At 40.0% G+C, this 20,318-nt stretch overlaps 1 protein-coding gene across 1 annotated transcript in view; it reads right to left on the bottom strand.

The window, feature by feature from the left end:
- AFG1L (AFG1 like ATPase) overlaps positions 1–20,318 on the bottom strand; it is a 216,958-nt gene that overhangs the window by 149,708 nt on the left and 46,932 nt on the right. Inside the window, exons 3-5 of the mRNA XM_053590851.1 lie at positions 11,868–11,919; positions 2,578–2,679; positions 1,449–1,579 (exon numbers count right to left, since the gene is read on the bottom strand). Of these exons, the coding sequence (XP_053446826.1) occupies positions 1,449–1,579; positions 2,578–2,679; positions 11,868–11,919 (285 nt within the window). The remainder of the gene's footprint in view (positions 1–1,448; positions 1,580–2,577; positions 2,680–11,867; positions 11,920–20,318) is intronic.

Genomic DNA, 20,318 nt, shown 5'->3' with positions numbered 1-20,318 from the left:
CCCTTGTGGCTCTGTAACACAAAGGGCAAACGTCAGGCTGCCTTGTATGACTGAAGGGAGAAAAGAAGCAAAGATCCCTCCTCTCCAAATGGTTTAATAGCATTCCTGGTGAAAATTCTTCTTTCCCCTCATCATAAATTGAGCCCATTGTTAGCTCTATATACCAGTTGCTAAAGGAGACTCATCGTGCGTGTTTTAGGATAAAAGCATCCTGACCACATCATCTTGCTACTAATCCAACTTTTAAAACACAAAGTATAGGACATAACTCACTACCTATTTAAATCACAAGTTCAGGTTGGGCACAGTGGCTCACACCTGTAATCCTAGCACCCTGGGAGGCCAAGGAGGGAGGATCCTTTGAGCTCAGGAGTTCAAGAGTGAGATCCCAACTCTACTAACACTAGAAAAAATTATCTGGGCATTGTAGCAGGCACCTGTAGTCCCAGCTACTGGGGAGGCTGAGGCAGCAGGACTGCTCAAACTCAGGAGTTTGAGGTTGCTATAATCTAGGCTGACAGAATGAGATTCTGAGAGAGAAGAAAAGAAAAGGAAGAAAATAATTTCAGAGAATTCTAAAACTAGAAGAAACTTTTAAAGTTCAACTAAGGCAATTGCCTCCCATGATCACACTTATGTATAAGGTGAGGTTTAAATGACATGTATGACCCACTTGCTCTTTATATAACACTTTTAAAAGTACTCAAACAACTGTACAGACATTATTTTATAATCATTATATTATCTCTGTGGCATAGGGGAACTGTGGAGTCATCAACCAGAATTTAGAAGTAAGCAAGCTTTCCTTGCAACTGACTGAATAGTAAATATTTTAGACTTTGTAAGCCACACTGGGTCTCTGTTGTACTTTCTTTTTCTTTTATTTTCTTCTTTGTGTGTGTGTGTGTGTGCGTGCTTTCTTTTTCTTCTCCTTTCAACTACCTTTAAAAATAAAAGGTGTCTCAGCACCTGTGGCTCAAGTGGCTAAGGTGCCAGCCACATACACCTGAGCTGGTGGGTTCAAATCCAGCCCCGGCCCGCCAAACAACAATGATGGTTGCAACCAAAAAATAGCTGGGTGTTGCAGCAGGTGCCTATAGTCCCAGCTTTTGGGAGGCAGAGGCAAGAGAAATGTTTGAGCCCAGGAGTTGGAGGTTGTTGTGAGCGATGATGCCACAGCGCTCTACCCAGGGTAACAGCTTGAGGCTCTGTCTCAAAAAAGGAAAAAAGAAGAAATATATATAAGCATCTTCTTTTCTTATTAACCATACAAAAGCAGACAGGTCAGCTTCGCCTTGTGCAGGTCATGGTTTACCAACTTGTGAACCAGATAAAGTGTCAGTGCCAGCAAGTGAATTCACAAAACATGATAAAACCATCAGCAAAACGTAAATCTTCACATTTCATTCAAAACACCATTCTACATCTATGAAAATTCTCCACTTTACCTGAAATTCGTCAAAACACAAGAGACACGCTTCTTCACTGATTTCTTCAGCGATGGGAGCTATTGGGTCATATGATTTAGCCATTAATCCCGGTTTCCTTTTTGGCAAACTCTGTTTAAGGCGATGTATTCCTTAAATGGATGAAATTGAACACAGACCAAATATGACATAAGAACATTTTAGACAAGTAAAACACATTTTTTATAAGTCTAAATAAAACTTTAGTGTGGCTATAAAAAATAAGCTTAAATTCCATGTACAATCAATTTGATTATTGAAAAAAAAATTTTTTTTTTTCAGTTTTTGGTGGGTGCCAGGTTCGAACCCACCATCTGCTGTATATGGGGCCAGTGCCCTACTCCTTTGAGCCATAGGTGCCACCGTGACTATTGAAATTGGTTGTGTTTTTTTCCTACCTCGAAATAAGTTGTTCAAATATTATTATGTTCTTATAGTTGTAAGGAAACTTCCAAGTCATTCCATCTCTACTCTTCAATCACTTCAGAGATGACAAGGTGATGGACAGGTGACTAGCTGTGATCCTGCCCAAGTAGTGGGAGAGACTGTCTAGTCAGAATGTACCTTTGTCTCTAGCCTAAGACACCAAGTCCGCCCACTTCATTCATTATGTGTGTACTAAATGCTGAAAGTATTAGCGGAAAACCACAAAGTCCCTCTCTGGGGAGGTTTTAGTACAGCTGGCAGACAAACCATGCAAAAGTGAAATAACATAAGAATCTAGCAAAGCAATCGAGCTCACGTACAACATGAATACAAAATACAAAATAAAAGCCCATGTGCTAAGATAACACAGAGGAAAGGACCTAATCAAGATAACGGTTTGAAACAGGAACATTTTTAACATTTTCTACTGACCCTTAGTAGAAATGGGAAATATCGGACCTTCATACAGTAACCTCTGTTCTCAGATTTGCAAGTACTGAATTGGTGTTAAGAACCAACTCTGGACACATCATTAACTGTCTCACTATAGCACAAAACAAATGACACCAAAGAAAATTTTACTTCAAGCAAAACTCTAATTTTTTAAAAGATTGTATGTTAATGAAGAAACCATTTTATACCACTTGTCCACTGAAAAATCACTTCTTTCAAATCATTCACTTACTTTTGTGCACATCTAGCATGAAACCATGAAAATGAACCCGTTTTTTCCTCTTCACTTCCACATAAGCATAAAACATGTCCATCACCATTGTTTTCCCTGTACCTTAAAAATAAAAATAAAAATACTATTAAATAGTATGCACTGATTGCTGTAATGATTGTTCATTAGCTTTGAGATAATGAAACCATACTCTTTCACTGGAAAGCCATGTTACTTTTTTAGAAGAGGGTATTTATATGTTAAACTAACTAAAAATAAAATGTTGATAGTATTCTTTTCTGTTAAAATCTTGTTTTTAGAAAAATACAACATTTAGTTAACATTACAGGGTCTAGTTACCCGCAGAGAACTGTGCTCGCACACTGACAAGATTTACAACATTATTTATTCTCCAGTCTTCTCTTTCAAAAGATACTCTAGCATAAATAAAATAACTTAATTAAATAAATATGTACAGGGTCATTACTATGCATGAGAAACTGTCTCAGGCACTATGGGAAAACTCAAAAATAATAAATAAGAAAATTAAGAGAAGAACAGTGAAAAATAAAGATTAGCATGTAACATAAATACTGAAGATGAACTGTATGTGTAGATTAAAGCTGGAGAATTGCCAACTTTAGCATTTCTATTTTTTTTAAAAAGCTGACAATGTAGGTCTTTAAAAAGGAGGCCAACTTAATGAAATTCTCATGTTTAATCCTTATAATTAAATTATATAATTTTCAACACACTGAAACTTAATCACTACCATTGCATTAGTACAGTAGTTCCCCGTAGCCAAGGTTTCAGTTATCCAAGGTTCATGGTCAACCACAATCCCAATATTAAATGATCTAAGCTAATCATTAGAAAGCTGGGGTGATTATATTAATGAGACAAATTAAACTTTAGGACAAGAAATATCATGAAAGGTAAAGAAATATATTTCATATTAATAAGAGGATTAATTCATTATCCAAGGGGACTAACATCCAGAATATACCAGGAACTCAAACAACTCAAAAAACAAAAAGAGTAAGGCAAGCACGGTGGCTCATGGCTGTAATCCTAGCACTCTGGGAGGCCAAGGCAACTGGATCGCCTGAGCTCAGGAGTTCCAGACCAGCCTAAGCAAGAGCGAGACCCTGTCTCTAAAAATATCTAGGTGTTGTGACAGACACTTGTGGTCCCAGTTACTCAGGAGGCAGAAGCAAGAGGATGGCTTGAGCCCCAGAGTTTGAGGTTGCTGTGAGCTATACCACAGCACTCTACCAAGGATGACAAAGTGAGACTCTGTCTCAGAAAAAAATAAAGAAAATAAATAAAAGCACTCAATAAATACAACAAAGTGACTCTGATTAACAACTATAAGTTATGGTATACTGTAAAATAACTGAAAGAGTGGATTTGGAATGTTCCTAAAACAAAGAAATGACAACTAAAATACGCAAAGCAATGGATACTCCAGTTTCTCTGATTTGATTTATATACATTGTATGCCTGTATCAAAATGTCACATGTACCCCATAAATACTATTATGTACCCATAATAATTAAAAATAAAAATCTTTTTAATATAAAGAAATACATACAATGAGAAAATAAATAATCCCATTATAAAGCAGGGAAAGGACATAATAGACATTTTCTTTATTTTTAACTTATATTTTATTGAAATAAAATATAATTTGTCATCTGTACCATTTTTTAAGTGTAGAGTTCAGTGTTAATAAATACATTTATACACACACACAAACATATATATATTTTAAATGTATATATTTATAAACATATATATTTATAAATATATATGTAAATAAATATATGTATACATACACACAAACATATATACATATATACATATATACATATATGAACATATAAACATATATACATATATACATATATGTTTGTGTGTATGTATACATATATTTATTTACATATATATTTATATGTATATATATATTCTGTCCCCCTTCCAATTTCCAGCCTCTGGCATCCACCCACCTGCTAACTATCTCTATGAGATCCACTTTTTAAACTCTCACATAAGAATGAGAACATGAGATATCCTTCTGTGCTTGACTTGTTTTACCTAACATAATGGCCTCAGTTACACCCATATTGCTGCAAATGATGGGATTTCATTCTTTTCTATGGCCAAATAATATCCCATTATGTACATATACCACATTCTCTTTCGACGGACACTTAGGTGGATTCAGTATCTTGGCTATTGTGAATAGTGCTGCAATAAACATGGCAGTGCAGATGCCTCTTTGATATATTTATTTCTAGAAACGAACATTTCATGAAAGAACACATACAAACAGCCAACAGGTACATGAAAAAATGCCCAGCATTACTAATCATCAGGGAAATGTAAATCAGGTGAAGTTTACTAAGTGTAGAGTATAAGGGTTTGGATACAATAATTCAGAAAATGCCATGAAGGTTAACCAGTTTGGTGAAAATATTTCAGCTGTATATAGAATCAGCACATTGTACCTCATGATTGCATTATTGTACAAGCTATGATTTAATAAAAAAAAAAAAAAACACCGTGAGATATCCTCACTCCAGTTAGAATGATTATTACAAAAAAAGCATAAAATAACAGATGCTGGTGGAAACTCTTAATACATTATCAGTGAGAATATAAATTAGTACAGCCACTATGAAAAACAGTATGGCATTTTCTCAAAAAACTAAAAATAGACCTACCATATGATCCTGCATTCCCACTTCTGGGTATCTACTAGGAAATCAGTATGTCATAGAGACACTTGCACCCCCATGTTTATTGCAGCGCTATTCACAATAGTAAAGATATGGAATCAACCTAAGTTGTCCATCAGCAAAAAATTTAGGGCTGGGCAGGTATCTCACACCTATAATCCTAATACTCTGCAAGTGTTTAATGGGATTATTTATTTACTTTATGAAAGGTGGGTGGATTGGTTGAGCTTAGGAGTTTGAGACCAGCCTGAGCAAGAGTGAGACCCTGTCTCTACAAAAAAATAGAAAAACCTATCAGGGCGTTGTGGCACCTGTAGTCCCAGCTACTCAGGAAGCTGAGGCAAGAGGATCACTTGCGTGCAGGAGTTTGCGGTAGCTGTTAGCTATGATGCCAGGGCACTCTACCCAGGGCAACAGAGACTATGCCTCAAAAAAAATTGGGGGGGTATATCTGCACTGTGGAATACTCTTCAGCTATAAAAAATGAAATCCTGTCATTGGTAGCAATATGGATGAATCTGGAACACATTATGCTAAGTGAAATAAGCCAGGCACGACAGACAAATATCACATGTTTTCACTCATATGTGGGAGCTAAAAAAAAGTTGATCTCATGAAGGTAAAGATACCAGATTGACAGAGTGATAGATACCAGAGGCCAAGAAGGAAGGTACAAAGAGAGATTGGTTAATAAGTACATGCACAGGCTTGGCATCTGTAGCTCAGTGGCTAGGGCGCCAGCCACATACACTGGAGCTGGTGGGTTCGAATCTAACCCGGGCCTGCAGAACAACCATGACAACTACAATTAAAAAATAGCTGGGCACGGGCAGCGCCTGTGGATCAGTGGGTAGGGGGCTGGCCCCATACACCGAGGATGGCGGGTTCAAACTGGGCCCCGGCCAAAACTGCAACAAAAAAATAGCCAGCATTGTGGCGGGCACCTGTAATCCCAGCTAATCGGGAGACTGAGACAAGAGAATCGTCTAAGCCCAGGAGTTGGAGGTTGCTGTGAGCTGTGATGTCACAGCACCCTACCGACGGCAATAGAATGAGACTCTGTCTCTTAAAAAAAAATAGCAGCTCAGCCAAGCGGCTAAGGTGCCAGCCACATACACCTGAGCTGGCAGGTTGGAATCCAACCCGGGCCCGCCAAACAACAATGACGGCTGCAACCAAAAAAATAGCTGGGCGTTGTGGCAGGCGCCTGTAGTCCCAGCTACTTGGGAGGCGGAGGCAGGAGAATCACTTGAGCCCCGGAGTTGGAGGTTGCTGTGAGATGTGATACCACGGCACTCTACCCAGGGCGACAGCATGAGGCTCTGTCTCAAAAAAAAAAAAATAAAATAATAGCTGGGCGTTGTGGCGGGCACCTGTAGTCCCAGTTACTTGGGAGGCTGAGGCAAGAGAATCGCTTAAGCCCAAGAGTTTGAGGTTACTGTGAGCTGTGACACCATGGTGAGACTCTGTCTAAAAAAAAAAAAAAATACACACACACACACAGTTAGATAAAAAGTTAGAGAGAAGGAACAAGTAGCAATGTTCAATAAGATGACTGTAGCTAACAGCAATGTATTTTAGATGTCAAAATAGCCAGAAGAGAGTACTTGAAATGTTCCTAGCCCTTAGAAATGATAAGCACTCAGGGTGATGGACACCCCCAAATACCCTGACTTGATCATTACATATTTTATGCATGTAATAAAATGTCACATATATCCCATAAATATGTACAAATATTATGTATCAATTTTTAAAATGGCAGACCTCTGCACAAACTACAAAATACCACTGAAGAAATTAAAGAAGAGCCAAATAGGCTCTGTGTCCATAGCACAGTGGTTACGGCGCCAGCTACATACACCAAGGGTGGCAGGTTTGAACCCGGCCCGGGCCAGCTAAACAACTGCAACAAAAAATAGCCAGGCATTTTGGCGGGCAACTATAGTCCCTGCTTCTTGGGAGGCTGAGGCAAGAGAATCACTTAAGTACAAGAGTTGGAGGTTGCTGTGAGCTGTGAGCTGTGACGCCATGGCACTCTACCGAGGGCTAATAAGTGAGACTCTGTTTCAAAAAAAAAGAAAAGCGAAATAAATGTAGAAATATATCATGCCCAAGAACCAGAAAATAACATTTTAAGTTATCAATTCCCTCCAAGTTGACTTATAGATCCAACACAATCCCAATCAAAATTGCAGATGAATTTTTTTTTTAGAACTTGATAATATAATTCTAAAATGTATATGAAAATGTAAAGGCCATTGAATAACCACAACAATCTCTCTCTCTCTCTTTTTAGAGATAAGGTCTTGCTCTGCTGCCCAGGCTAGTCTCAAATTCCTGGGCTGGAGCTATGCTCTTTATCTCCACTTCTCAGAGGGCTAGGATTATAGACAGAGCTACCACACCCAGCCCAAAACAATCCTGCAAAACACAAAGATAGAGGACTCACACCATATCACAAAGATCCATTAGCAAAATCCAGATATAAGAGAAATTATATATTCAGGTCAGACATAGTATCTCTGACCCGCCTGAGCAAGAACACGACCAAAAATATAAACAATTAGCCCCACCTAGAGACATACCTATCGTCCCAGCAGGAGAATTACTTGAGCCCAGGAGTTTGAGTTTGCAGTTAGCTGGGGTGAGACCACAGAACTCTAGCCTGGGCAACAAAGTGAGACTCTGTTGCCAAAAACAAAAAGGGGGTGGGGTGGGTCATGGTGGCTCATGCATGTAATTGTCGCACTCTGGGAGGCTGAGACTGTAGGATTACTTGAAGTCTAGAGTTCAAGACCAGCCTGAGCAAAAGTAACACCCGATCTTTACTAAAAAGATAGAAAAAATTAGTTGGGTGTGGCGGTGGGCACCTACAGTCCAAAATGAGAACTTGATCTACTTTCATTACCTATTTTGTAAGAATTCTAAACTAAATGGATTACAGCCACCAAAACGTTCATCTCACTTCCTATTTCAGAATTCCTGTTTCTTCCCGTCTCTATATTACAAGATATTTCCAACCAAAGGTTATCACACACACAGCCTATCTGAACATTCCATGTTATCACATCTTCTAATTCTTTCCAGCATTCAGATGACTAACTTGTATTTTACCTCCCTTTAATTAGTTAAAATAGAGCTGTATTTTTGAAACTAAAATCCAACAACTTTCATAGATTTTTTTTTTAAGTCCTTTAGCAGAAGTAGAAGCAGTGTGCTTTATTAACCATCTCCATTTATGGTTAAGTGGTTAAGGTAACAGGAGGAACAAAGATGTTGATTTTAGCAATGACTGAGCCCAAAAGTGAAGAGGCTGGAAGTAAACGTTCTCAGGATACACAGAATAAGAGCTCACAGCATGAGACCCACTAGTGGTGTCCTGGTGGCCAAAGGTGCAGGCATAATCAATTGACAAAACATCTAGTATAAATTGCTTTATTTTTTTTTCTCTCTTACTGTTATTTTTTTGTTTTTTTTTGACATGGAGTTTCACTCTGTTGCCCTGTGTAGAGTGCCATTGGCATCATTAATCACAGCTCACAACTTCCTCAAACTCCTGGGCCCAAGCGATCCCCCTGCCTCAGCCCTCAGTAGCTGGCACTACAGTGCCCACCACAATGCCTGGCTAGTTTTTTTATATTTTTAGTAAGTGGGGGGTCTCACTCTTGCTCAGGCTGGTCTTGAACTCCTGAGCTTAAGCAATCCACCGTCTCTGTCTCCCAAAGTGCTAGGATTACAGACATGAGACGCTGCTCTGGGCCATAAACTCTTTTCTAAATAAGAAGTAAATATACATTGGTCTGAAAAATACCAGTTAGTCAACAAACAAGAAAAATAATAGGGTGGCACCTGTGGCTCAAAGGAGTAGGGCCCAGGCCCCATATGCTGGAGGTGGCGGTTTCAAACCCAGCCCTGGCCAAAAACTGCAAATAAAATAATAATAATAACAAACTAAAAAAATAAAAATAAAAATAAAAAAAGAAAAATAATAGTCTGAGCTTCTTCAACAGTTTTTTTTTTTTTTTTTTGTAGAGACAGAGTCTCACTGTACGGCCCTCAGGTAGAGTGCCATGACATCACACGGCTCACAGCAACCTCCAACTCCTGGGCTTACACGATTCTCTTGCCTCAGCCTCCCGAGCAGCTGGGACTACAGGCGTCCGCCACAACGCCCGGCTATTCTTTTGTTGTTGTTGTTGCGGTTTGGCCAGGGCTGGGTTTGAACCCACCACCCTCGGCATATGGGGCCAGCGCCCTACTCACTGAGCCACAGGCGCTGCCCCTTCAACAGTTTTTAAATGTGTAATTTTCAAGAACATGAAGAATTTTAAGGGGCAATCTCTATTCCCTTTTTATTAGATTATTTAAACCTATAAATGTAAAACAGGTATTTAAATGCATTAGTAAATAAAATCAGAAAAAAAAGGAGGAGAAAAAAACAGTTTTGCCTTTAAACTACTAAAACTATTTATTCTATTCCTTTTTTCCCTCTTGTTCTAAAAATTTTACTAAGAAAATATCTCCTACTACCACTCTCTCCTAAGGAAAATGTGTTATGGCTGGAGGGGATCCCAGAGTGCATATATTAACCTAGGTCCAAAACGGATCTCGTTAAATGCAAATGTGAGGTGAGTGTGCCAATAAAATAAGTAATTTACAGGAAAGAAGGCGATGAGGCCAAGTGAAGTGGGAGCCACCTTCCAGACATTAGAGGAGATGCATAACCAGGGAGAGTTTTACGACTAGGAGAAAAAGATTTGTTTGAAGGAAATATAAACCAGAAAACAGACAATTTCAGTAAGAATGAGGTCAGAGAAGACTTAATGAGCAAGACATTAATTGATTCGGAAAATCTAGAAAGTGACCGCTCAGAAGGTTTCCAACGAAATGTGAGTTGCGTCCTATGTACAGAACTGGGAGACCAAGGAAATGCTACCATGCATTAAGAATATCAAAGTAGGGCGGCGCCTGTGGCTCAGTTGGTAAGGCGCCGGCCCCATATAGCGAGGGTGGCGGGTTCAAACCCAGCCCCGGCTGAACTGCAACCAAAAAATAGCCGGGCGTTGTGGCGGGCGCCTGTAATCCCAGCTACTCGGGAGGCTGAGGCAAGAGAATCACTTAAGCCCAGGAGTTGGAGGTTGCTGTGAGCTGTGTGATGCCATGGCACTCTACTGGGGGCCATAAAGTGAGACTCTGTCTCTACAAAAAAAAAAAAAAAAGAATATCAAAATAGGGGCAGCACCTGTGGCTCAGTGAGTAGGGCACCGGCCCCATATACCGAGGGTGGCGGGTTCAAACCCAGCCCCGGCCAAACTGCAACCTAAAAATAGCCGGGCGTTGTGGCGGGCGCCTGTAGTCCCAGCTGCTCGGGAGGCTGAGGCGGGAGAATCACGTAAGCCCAGGAGCTGGAGGTTGCAGTGAGCTGTGTGACGCCACTGCACTCTACCAAGGGCAGTAAAGTGAGACTCTGTCTCTACAAAAAAAAAAAAAGAATATCAAAATAGCCAGGCGCTGTAGTGAGCACCTGTAGTCCCAGTTACTTGGGAGGCAGAGGCAGGAGAATAGCTTGAGCCCAAGAGTTGGAGGTTGCTGTGAGCTGTGATGCCATCATGGCACTCTACCCAGGGTGACAGCTTGAGGCCCTGTCTCCAAAGAAACAAAAAAACAAACAAACAAAAAGACTCTGTCTCAAAAAAATAAATAAATAAATGGGTGGTGCCTGTGGCTCAAGGAGTGGGATGCTGGCCCCATATACCGGGGGTGGCAGGTTGGAGCCCGGCCCAGCCAAAAACTGCAAAAATGAAAATAATATCGAATTATCAGCTCAGCAACCATAGCTCAGCGGCTAGGGCACCGGCCACCTACACCCAGGCTGGAAGGTTCGAGCCCAGCCCCCGGCCTGCTAAACAGTGATGACAACTGCAACAAAAAATAGCTGGGAGTTGTGGTGAGCGCCTGTAGTCCCAGCTACTCTGGAGGCTGAGGCAAGAGAATTGCTTGAGCCCAAGAGTTTGAGGTTGCTGTGAGCTGTGACATTACGGTACTCTACTGAGGGCAACATAGTTGATACTCTGTCTCAAATAAAATAAGTAAATAAAAAAGAAATATCTACTATCAAGTAGATTAAGGACAATAATAAGTGAGTTATTAATTTAATGGCTAGAGTATGAGTTTAGAAACATTAGTGGAAATTAAAAATTAAAGAGAAGAGCTTGTTTTTTTTAAGTATTATGCTGAGTCAAATAGTGCTAAGTGATGAGATTCTGATTTATCTAATAACCTTTCCATAGATGATTTCCTTCCCTGAGATCAACTCACTTTTGTTAGGTGGTTTGCACCCTAACATAGTAACTGATTCTGCCTTAAACTACAGCCGCACCTACAAGAAGTAAAAAGGAAAGCCGAGATAACTGCCCTTTGTCCCCCATTCCTCTCTCCTACTTTATCCTGTCTCATACTGTTCTTTTGCTGGCAGTGGACTGAAGGATGGAAACGGAACTTATCACTCAGTGAAAGCTGGGAAACTTTCTGTTTGGCCCAATCAAAGTTTATTTTAACACACTTACCAACATCTCCATAAACATACAGGCCCCTTGGAGGTTTGCTCCTTGAAAAAAGCTGCAAATTAAGAACAAATTATAAATCTCTATCATGCAATTAATTTAAATATTCTCATATACAGAGTGTTCCTAACTGTGCTGTAGACCGGACTAAGAGGGATATTATACATATTATCCACAAAAAGTAAGAGAAAACTTAATGTAAAAGTCTATAAGGCTGGACGCTGGCGTGGATGTGGAGAGAAGGGAACACTTTTACACTGCTGGTGGGACTGCAAACTAGTACAACCTTTCTGGAAGGAAGTATGGAGAAACCTCAAAGCACTCAACCTAGACCTCCCATTCGATCCTGCAATCCCATTACTGGGCATCTACCCAGAAGGAAAAAAATCCTTTTATCATAAGGACACTTGCACTAGACTGTTTATTGCAGCTCAATTTACCATTGCCAAAATGTGGAAACAGCCTAAATGCCCACCAACCCAGGAATGGATTAACAAGCTGTGGTATATGTATACCATGGAATACTATTCAGCCATTAAAAAAAATGGAGACTTTACATCCTTCGTATTAACCTGGATGGAAGTGGAAGACATTATTCTTAGTAAAGCATCACAAGAATGGAGAAGCATGAATCCTATGTACTCAATCTTGATATGAGGACAATTAATGACAATTAAGGTTATGGGGTGGGGGGAAGCAGAAAGAGGGATGGAGGGAGGAGGGTGGGGCCTTAGTGTGTGTCACACTTTATGGGGGCAAGACATGAATGCAAGAAGGACTTTACCTAACAATTGCAATCAGTGTAACTGGCTTATTGTACCCTCAATGAATCCCCAACAATAAAAGAAAAAAGAAAATTCTGACATACACTAAAACAGGAATGAACACTGAGCTTATTAATTATGGTGGGTGAAATAAGCCAGTCAGAATAGGATAAATACTGTATGATTCCACATATATGAGGTACTTGGAGTCGTTAAAAATCACAGAAACAGAAAGCAGAAAAAGTGGTTTCCAGGTCCTAGAGGGACTGGGTAATGGAAAGCTCTGGTTTAATGGGTACATAGAGTTTAATGGGTATATATAGAGAGTTTCCATTTTCAAGCCAAAAACAGTTCTGGACATAAATGGTGGTGATGATTGCACAACACTACGAACAGACTTAATACCACTGAACTGAACCATTAAAATGTTTAAGATAGCAGGGCACCGTGGCTTACGCCTGTAATCCCAGCACTTTGGGAGGCTGAGGCAGGTGGATTGCCCTGAGCTCACATGTTCAAGACCAGCCTGAGCAAGAGTGAGACCCCCACCTCTAAAAATAGCCAGGCATTGTGGTGGGCACCTATAATCCCAGCTACTTGGGAGGCTGAGGCAAGAGAATCACCTGAGCTCAAGAGTTAGAAGTTGCTGTGAGCTATGACGCCATAGCACTCTACCAAGGGGGACAAACTGAGACTCAGTCTCAAAAAAAATAATAAATAAAAAAGATGCAGAGGGGGCGGAGCAAGATGGCAGCCGAGTAACAGCTTCCTTGCATCTGGGCACCGTGAGTCCGGGGAGATAGGACTCCAGGCATCTCTGGCTGGTGGGAACTGCCTATCATCACTCCTATGAGGATACAGGGAGTCAGCGAGAGACTTCTGGACCCCAAGAGGAGGACTAAAACAGTGGAAAACCGGCAAGTGGTCACGTGTGTTCAACCCGTCTAAACCCGCCCACAACTGTAAGTTCAGTAGCAGCGAGACTGCAAACCAGAAAGGCCTTACCTGTGAACTCTTTTGATGTCCTTGGACTTGGCACTGAGTTGAACTGCCTTGGGGAAGGCCTGAGTGGGAGTGCGGAGAACTTTGGCCGTTGTCTAGGGCCCCAGTCTGAGCCGCTGAGCCAGACGGAGCTAATAGTGTTTGGCGGTGGGTCACACGGATCCATTGTCAGTGATCTGCCCCGGCAAGCTCCGCCCTCAGGGTAGCAGAGCTAGAAACGGGTGGGAGCTGGTAACCCAGCAACCAAGTAGCCTAAGGGTGGGGTCTGAGCCGCCTTGCAGCCCTAACCCTCAGGGGCAGAGTGAGACCGGTTTTGGCACACTGAGTAAGTGGATAGCCACTTCAGCAGTGATTCCAGCGAGAAAGCTGGGAAAGCTTCTGCTCAGCAAGTTTACAAGTTCAAAGTGCCTTTTAAGTGGGCTGAAGAGAGATTTAGGGTGTCTACCTGCTGGGGTTTGAGAAATCAGCAGCCTCCAGTCGTATCAGAACTGTGACTAACATCTCATACCCCAAAAGACCACGTGTTGCCCAGACAATATTCAACAACATATACAAACTGCTTTGTTTTTGGTTGTGTATTTTTTTTTCTTTTTTTTTTGTTTGGTTGGGTTTTTTTGTTTGTTTATTTTGACGTTGTTGATGTTCTTTTGTTCTTAATTTCAATCTCTTCCATACAGATCCCTTTTTCTTTCTCAATTTTTCTAGTTTAATTATAATTTCCCATTGCTGCCTTTTTTAATAACTACAACTTCATTTTTGCTAGTGTTTCTACCGCTATCACTTGGTTTTTCACCCAATTTTATCGCCATAAAGTTTTCTGTTTGCTTGTTTTAGTTTGATTTATAGCATTTTTGTCTTTCCTCTCTACTTGGTGGAGGTGGGGTACTGTGTCTGACCAGGTTAGCAAAGAGCTGCTGACCTCAAGGGAACCACCCAACTGGGCACCCAACCCCCAGAAGGTGGGGTTTTTTAAGGTTGTGTCAAAGTACCCTACTGTACACCTATATTGCCCTGTCTCCCTCTTTCTGTGCCTCTCTTCTTTTTGTCAATATTCCTTATCCCTACCCCCTCTCCTTTCTCTATCTTTCTTTTTTTTCTTATCACTCGGTCCTCCTTTCTTTCATCCCTTTTTTGCTCTTCAACCTTCTCACCTTTCTGGTCCTGTAACCCTTAGTCCACAGGCACAAGAACTTAAAGAGCAAGAGGAAGTGAAAGGAAAATTAGGGCAAGGAAACAGATAAAAGAAATCACTCATGAGGAAGAATCAGCAGAAAACTCCAGGCAACATGAAGAACCAGTCCAGAACAACCCCGCCAAGGGACCATGAGGTAGCTACTGCAGAGGATTCCACCTATACAGAAATGTTAGGAATGACAGAAAGGGAATTTAGAATACACATGTTGAAAACAATGAAAGAAATGATGGAAACAATGAAGGAAACTGCTAATAAAGTGGAAAATAACCAAAAGGAAATCCAAAAACAGAATCAAATCAGAGATGAACGATATGAAGAATATAAAAAGGATATAGCAGAGCTGAAGGAAATGAAACAGTCAATCAGGGAACTTAAAGATGCAATGGAAAGTATCAGCAACAGGTTAGACCATGCGGAAGAAAGAATTTCAGAGGTAGAAGACAAAGTTTTTGAGATAACTCAGATAGTAAAAGAGGCAGAAAAGAAAAGAGAGAAAGCAGAAGGTTCACTGTCAGAATTACGGGACTTTATGAAACGTTCCAACATACGAGTTATAGGAATTCCAGAAGGGGAAGAAGAATGCCCCAGAGGAATGGAAGCCATACTAGAGAATATTATAAAAGAAAATTTCCCAAACATCACCAAAGATTCTGACACACTGCTTTCAGAGGGCTATCGGACCCCAGGTCGCCTCAACTCTAACCGAGCTTCTCCAAGACACATTGTGATGAACCTGTCCAAAGTCAAGACAAAAGAAAAGATTCTGCAAGCTGCCAGGAGTAAGCGCCAGTTGACCTACAGGGGCAAATCCATCAGAGTGACCTCAGACTTCTCTAATGAAACTTTCCAAGCAAGAAGACAATGGTCATCTACCTTTAATCTACTTAAACAGAACAATTTTCAGCCCAGAATTCTGTACCCTGCTAAGCTAAGCTTCAAAATTGATGGAGAAATCAAATCATTTACGGATATACAAACATTGAGGAAATTCACCACAACAAGACCAGCTCTACAGGGAATACTTCAACCTGTTCTGCACACTGACCACCACGATGGATCAGCAGCAAAGTAAGAACTCAGAAATCAAAGGACAGAACCTAACCTCCACACTGATGCAAAAGATAAAACTAAGCAATGGACTCTCACCAAATAAGACGAATAGAATACTACCACACTTATCAATTATCTCCATAAATGTTAATGGCTTGAATTCCCCACTGAAGAGACATAGATTGGCTGACTGGATTAAAAAACACAAGCCATCCATTTGCTGTCTGCAAGAAACACACCTGGCTTCAAAAGACAAATTAAAGCTCCGAGTCAAGGGTTGGAAGACAATTTTTCAGGCAAATGGAATTCAGAAGAAAAGAGGAGTTGCAATCTTATTTTCAGATACATGTGGATTTAAAGCAACTAAAGTCAAAAAAGACAAAGATGGTCACTTTATATTGGTCAAGGGAAAACTACAACAAGAAGACATTTCAATTCTAAATATCTATGCACCAAATTTAAATGCTCCCAGATTCTTGAAACAGACCTTACTCAGTCTGAGCAATATGATATCTGATAATACCATCATAACAGGGGACTTTAACACACCTCTTACAGAGCTGGACAGATCCTCTAAACAGAAATTAAACAAAGATATAAGAGATTTAAATGAGACCCTAGAACAATTATGCTTGATAGACGCATATAGAACACTCCACCCCAAAGATAAAGAATATACATTCTTCTCATCACCCCATGGAACATTCTCCAAAATTGATCATATCCTGGGACACAAAACAAATATCAACAGAATCAAAAGAATTGAAATTTTACCTTGTATCTTCTCAGACCATAAGGCACTAAAGGTGGAACTCAACTCTAACGAAAATGCTCGACTCCATCCAAAGGCATGGAAATTAAACAATCTTCTGTTGAATAACAGATGGGTGCAGGAAGAAATCAAACAGGAAATCACTAACTTCCTTAAGCATAACAACAATGAAGACACAAGCTACCAAAACCTGTGGGATACTGCAAAAGCAGTTTTGAGAGGAAAATTCATCGCTTTAGATGCCTACATTCGAAAAACAGACAGAGAGCACATCAACAATCTCACAAGAGACCTTATGGAATTGGAAAAAGAAGAACAATCTAAGCCTAAACTCAGTAGAAGAAAAGAAATCTCCAAAATCAAATCAGAGATCAATGAAATTGAAAACAAAAGAATCATTCAGAAAATTAATGAAACAAGGAGTTGGTTTTTTGAAAAAATAAATAAAATAGATAAACCATTGGCCAGACTAACTAGAAATAGAAAAGTAAAATCTCTAGTAACCTCAATCAGAAATGATAAAGGGGAAATAACAACTGATCCCACAGAGATACAAGAGATCATCTCTGAATACTACCAGAAACTGTATGCCCAGAAATTTGACAATGTGAAGGAAATGGATCAATATTTGGAATCACACCCTCTCCCTAGACTTGGCCAGGAAGAAATAGACCTCCTGAACAGACCAATTTCAAGCACTGAGATCAAAGAAACAATAAAAAAGCTTCCAACTAAAAAATGCCCTGGTCCAGATGGCTTCACTCCAGAATTCTATCAAACCTTCAAGGAAGAGCTTATTCCTGTACTGCAGAAATTATTCCAAAAAATTGAGGAAGAAGGAATCTTCCCCAACACATTCTATGAAGCAAACATCACCCTGATACCAAAACCAGGAAAAGACCCAAACAAAAAGGAGAATTTCAGACCAATCTCACTCATGAATATAGATGGAAAAATTCTCAACAAAATCCTAGCCAATAGATTACAGCTTATCATCAAAAAAGTCATTCATCATGATCAAGCAGGCTTCATCCCAGGGATGCAAGGCTGGTTCAACATACGCAAGTCCATAAACGTTATCCACCATATTAACAGAGGCAAAAATAAAGATCACATGATCCTCTCAATAGATGCAGAAAAAGCATTTGATAAAATCCAGCATCCTTTTCTAATTAGAACACTGAAGAGTATAGGCATAGGTGGCACATTTCTAAAACTGATTGAAGCTATTTATGACAAACCCACAGCCAATATTTTACTGAATGGAGTAAAACTGAAAGCTTTTCCTCTTAGAACTGGAACCAGACAAGGTTGTCCTCTGTCACCTTTACTATTCAACATAGTGCTGGAAGTTCTAGCCAATACAATTAGGCAAGACAAGGAAATAAAGGGAATCCAAATGGGAGCAGAGGAGGTCAAACTCTCCCTCTTTGCTGACGACATGATCTTATACTTAGAGAACCCCAAAGACTCAACCACAAGACTCCTAGAAGTCATCAAAAAATACAGTAATGTTTCAGGATATAAAATCAATGTCCACAAGTCAGTAGCCTTTGTATACACCAATAACAGTCAAGAGGAGAAGCTAATTAAGGACACAACTCCCTTCACCATAGTTTCAAAGAAAATGAAATACCTAGGAATATACCTAACGAAGGAGGTGAAGGACCTCTATAAAGAAAACTATGAACTCCTCAGAAAGGAAATAGCAGAGGATATTAACAAATGGAAGAACATACCATGCTCATGGATGGGAAGAATCAACATTGTTAAAATGTCTATACTTCCCAAAGCAATCTACCTATTCAATGCCATTCCTATCAAAGTACCTACATCGTACTTTCAAGATTTGGAAAAAATGATTCTGCGTTTTGTATGGAACCGGAAAAAACCCCGTATAGCTAAGGCAGTTCTTAGTAACAAAAATAAAGCTGGGGGCATCAGCATACCAGATTTTAGTCTGTACTACAAAGCCATAGTGCTCAAGACAGCATGGTACTGGCACAAAAACAGAGACATAGACACTTGGAATCGAATTGAACACCAAGAAATGAAACTAACATCTTACAACCACCTAATCTTCGATAAACCAAACAAGAACTTACCTTGGGGGAAAGACTCCCTATTCAATAAATGGTGTTGGGAGAATTGGATGTCTGCGTGTAAAAGACTGAAACTGGACCCACACCTTTCCCCACTCACAAAAATTGATTCAAGATGGATAAAGGACTTAAATTTAAGGCACGAAACAATAAAAATCCTCAAAGAAAGCATAGGAAAAACACTGGAAGATATTGGCCTGGGGGAAGACTTCATGAAGAAGACTGCCATGGCAATTGCAACAACAACAAAAATAAACAAATGGGACTTCATTAAACTGAAAAGCTTCTGTACAGCTAAGGTGACGATAACCAAAGCAAAGAGACAACCCACACAATGGGAAAGGATATTTGCATATTTTCAATCAGACAAAAGCTTGATAACCAGGATCTATAGAGAACTCAAATTAATCCACATGAAAAAAGCCAACAATCCCTTATATCAATGGGCAAGAGACATGAATAGAACTTTCTCTAAAGACGACAGACGAATGGCTAACAAACACATGAAAAAATGTTCATCATCTCTATATATTAGAGAAATGCAAATCAAAACATCCCTGAGATATCATCTAACCCCAGAGAGAATGGCCCACATCACAAAATCTCAAAACTGCAGATGCTGGCGTGGATGTGGAGAGAAGGGAACACTTTTACACTGCTGGTGGGACTGCAAACTAGTACAACCTTTCTGGAAGGACGTATGGAGAAACCTCAAAGCACTCAACCTAGACCTCCCATTCGATCCTGCAATCCCATTACTGGGCATCTACCCAGAAGGAAAAAAATCCTTTTATCATAAGGACACTTGTACTAGACTGTTTATTGCAGCTCAATTTACAATCGCCAAAATGTGGAAACAGCCTAAATGCCCACCAACCCAGGAATGGATTAACAAGCTGTGGTATATGTATACCATGGAATACTATTCAGCCATTAAAAAAAATGGAGACTTTACATCCTTCGTATTAACCTGGATGGAAGTGGAAGACATTATTCTTAGTAAAGCATCACAAGAATGGAGAAGCATGAATCCTATGTACTCAATCTTGATATGAGGACAATTAATGACAATTAAGGTTATGGGGGGGGGAAGCAGAAAGAGAGAGGGAGGGAGTGGGGTGGGGCCTTAGTGTGTGTCACACTTTATGGGGGCAAGACATGATTGCAAGAGGGACTTTACCTAACAATTGCAATCAGTGTAACTGGCTTATTGTACCCTCAATGAATCCCCAACAATAAAAAAAAAAAGAAAAAAAAAAAAAAAAGAAAATAAGAGAAAAAAAAAAAAAAGATGCAGAGGGACTTTACCTAACAAATGCAATCAGTGTGACCTGGCTTATTGTACCCTCAATGAATCCCCAACAGTAAAAAAAAAAAAAAAAAAAGATGAAGATGGTGAATCTGAATGTGTATTTTAACCATTGTAAAACCATTGGGAAAAATAAAAGGCTATGAAGCCCCAATTAGGGTTTAATACAGGAGGCAATAAGCATAGCAGCCCAGAACAAGGTCTCCAAAGTCACTGAACTTGAATTTACATCCCCCCCATCTACAGTCCCCAGCTTCCAG

This window comes from Nycticebus coucang, chromosome 5 (genome assembly GCF_027406575.1).
Source record: "Nycticebus coucang isolate mNycCou1 chromosome 5, mNycCou1.pri, whole genome shotgun sequence".
In the NCBI taxonomy this organism is placed as follows: Eukaryota; Metazoa; Chordata; class Mammalia; order Primates; family Lorisidae; genus Nycticebus; species Nycticebus coucang.
The sequence above is the reverse complement of the archived record's forward strand: the minus strand, read 5'-3'. Positions and strand labels throughout refer to the sequence as shown.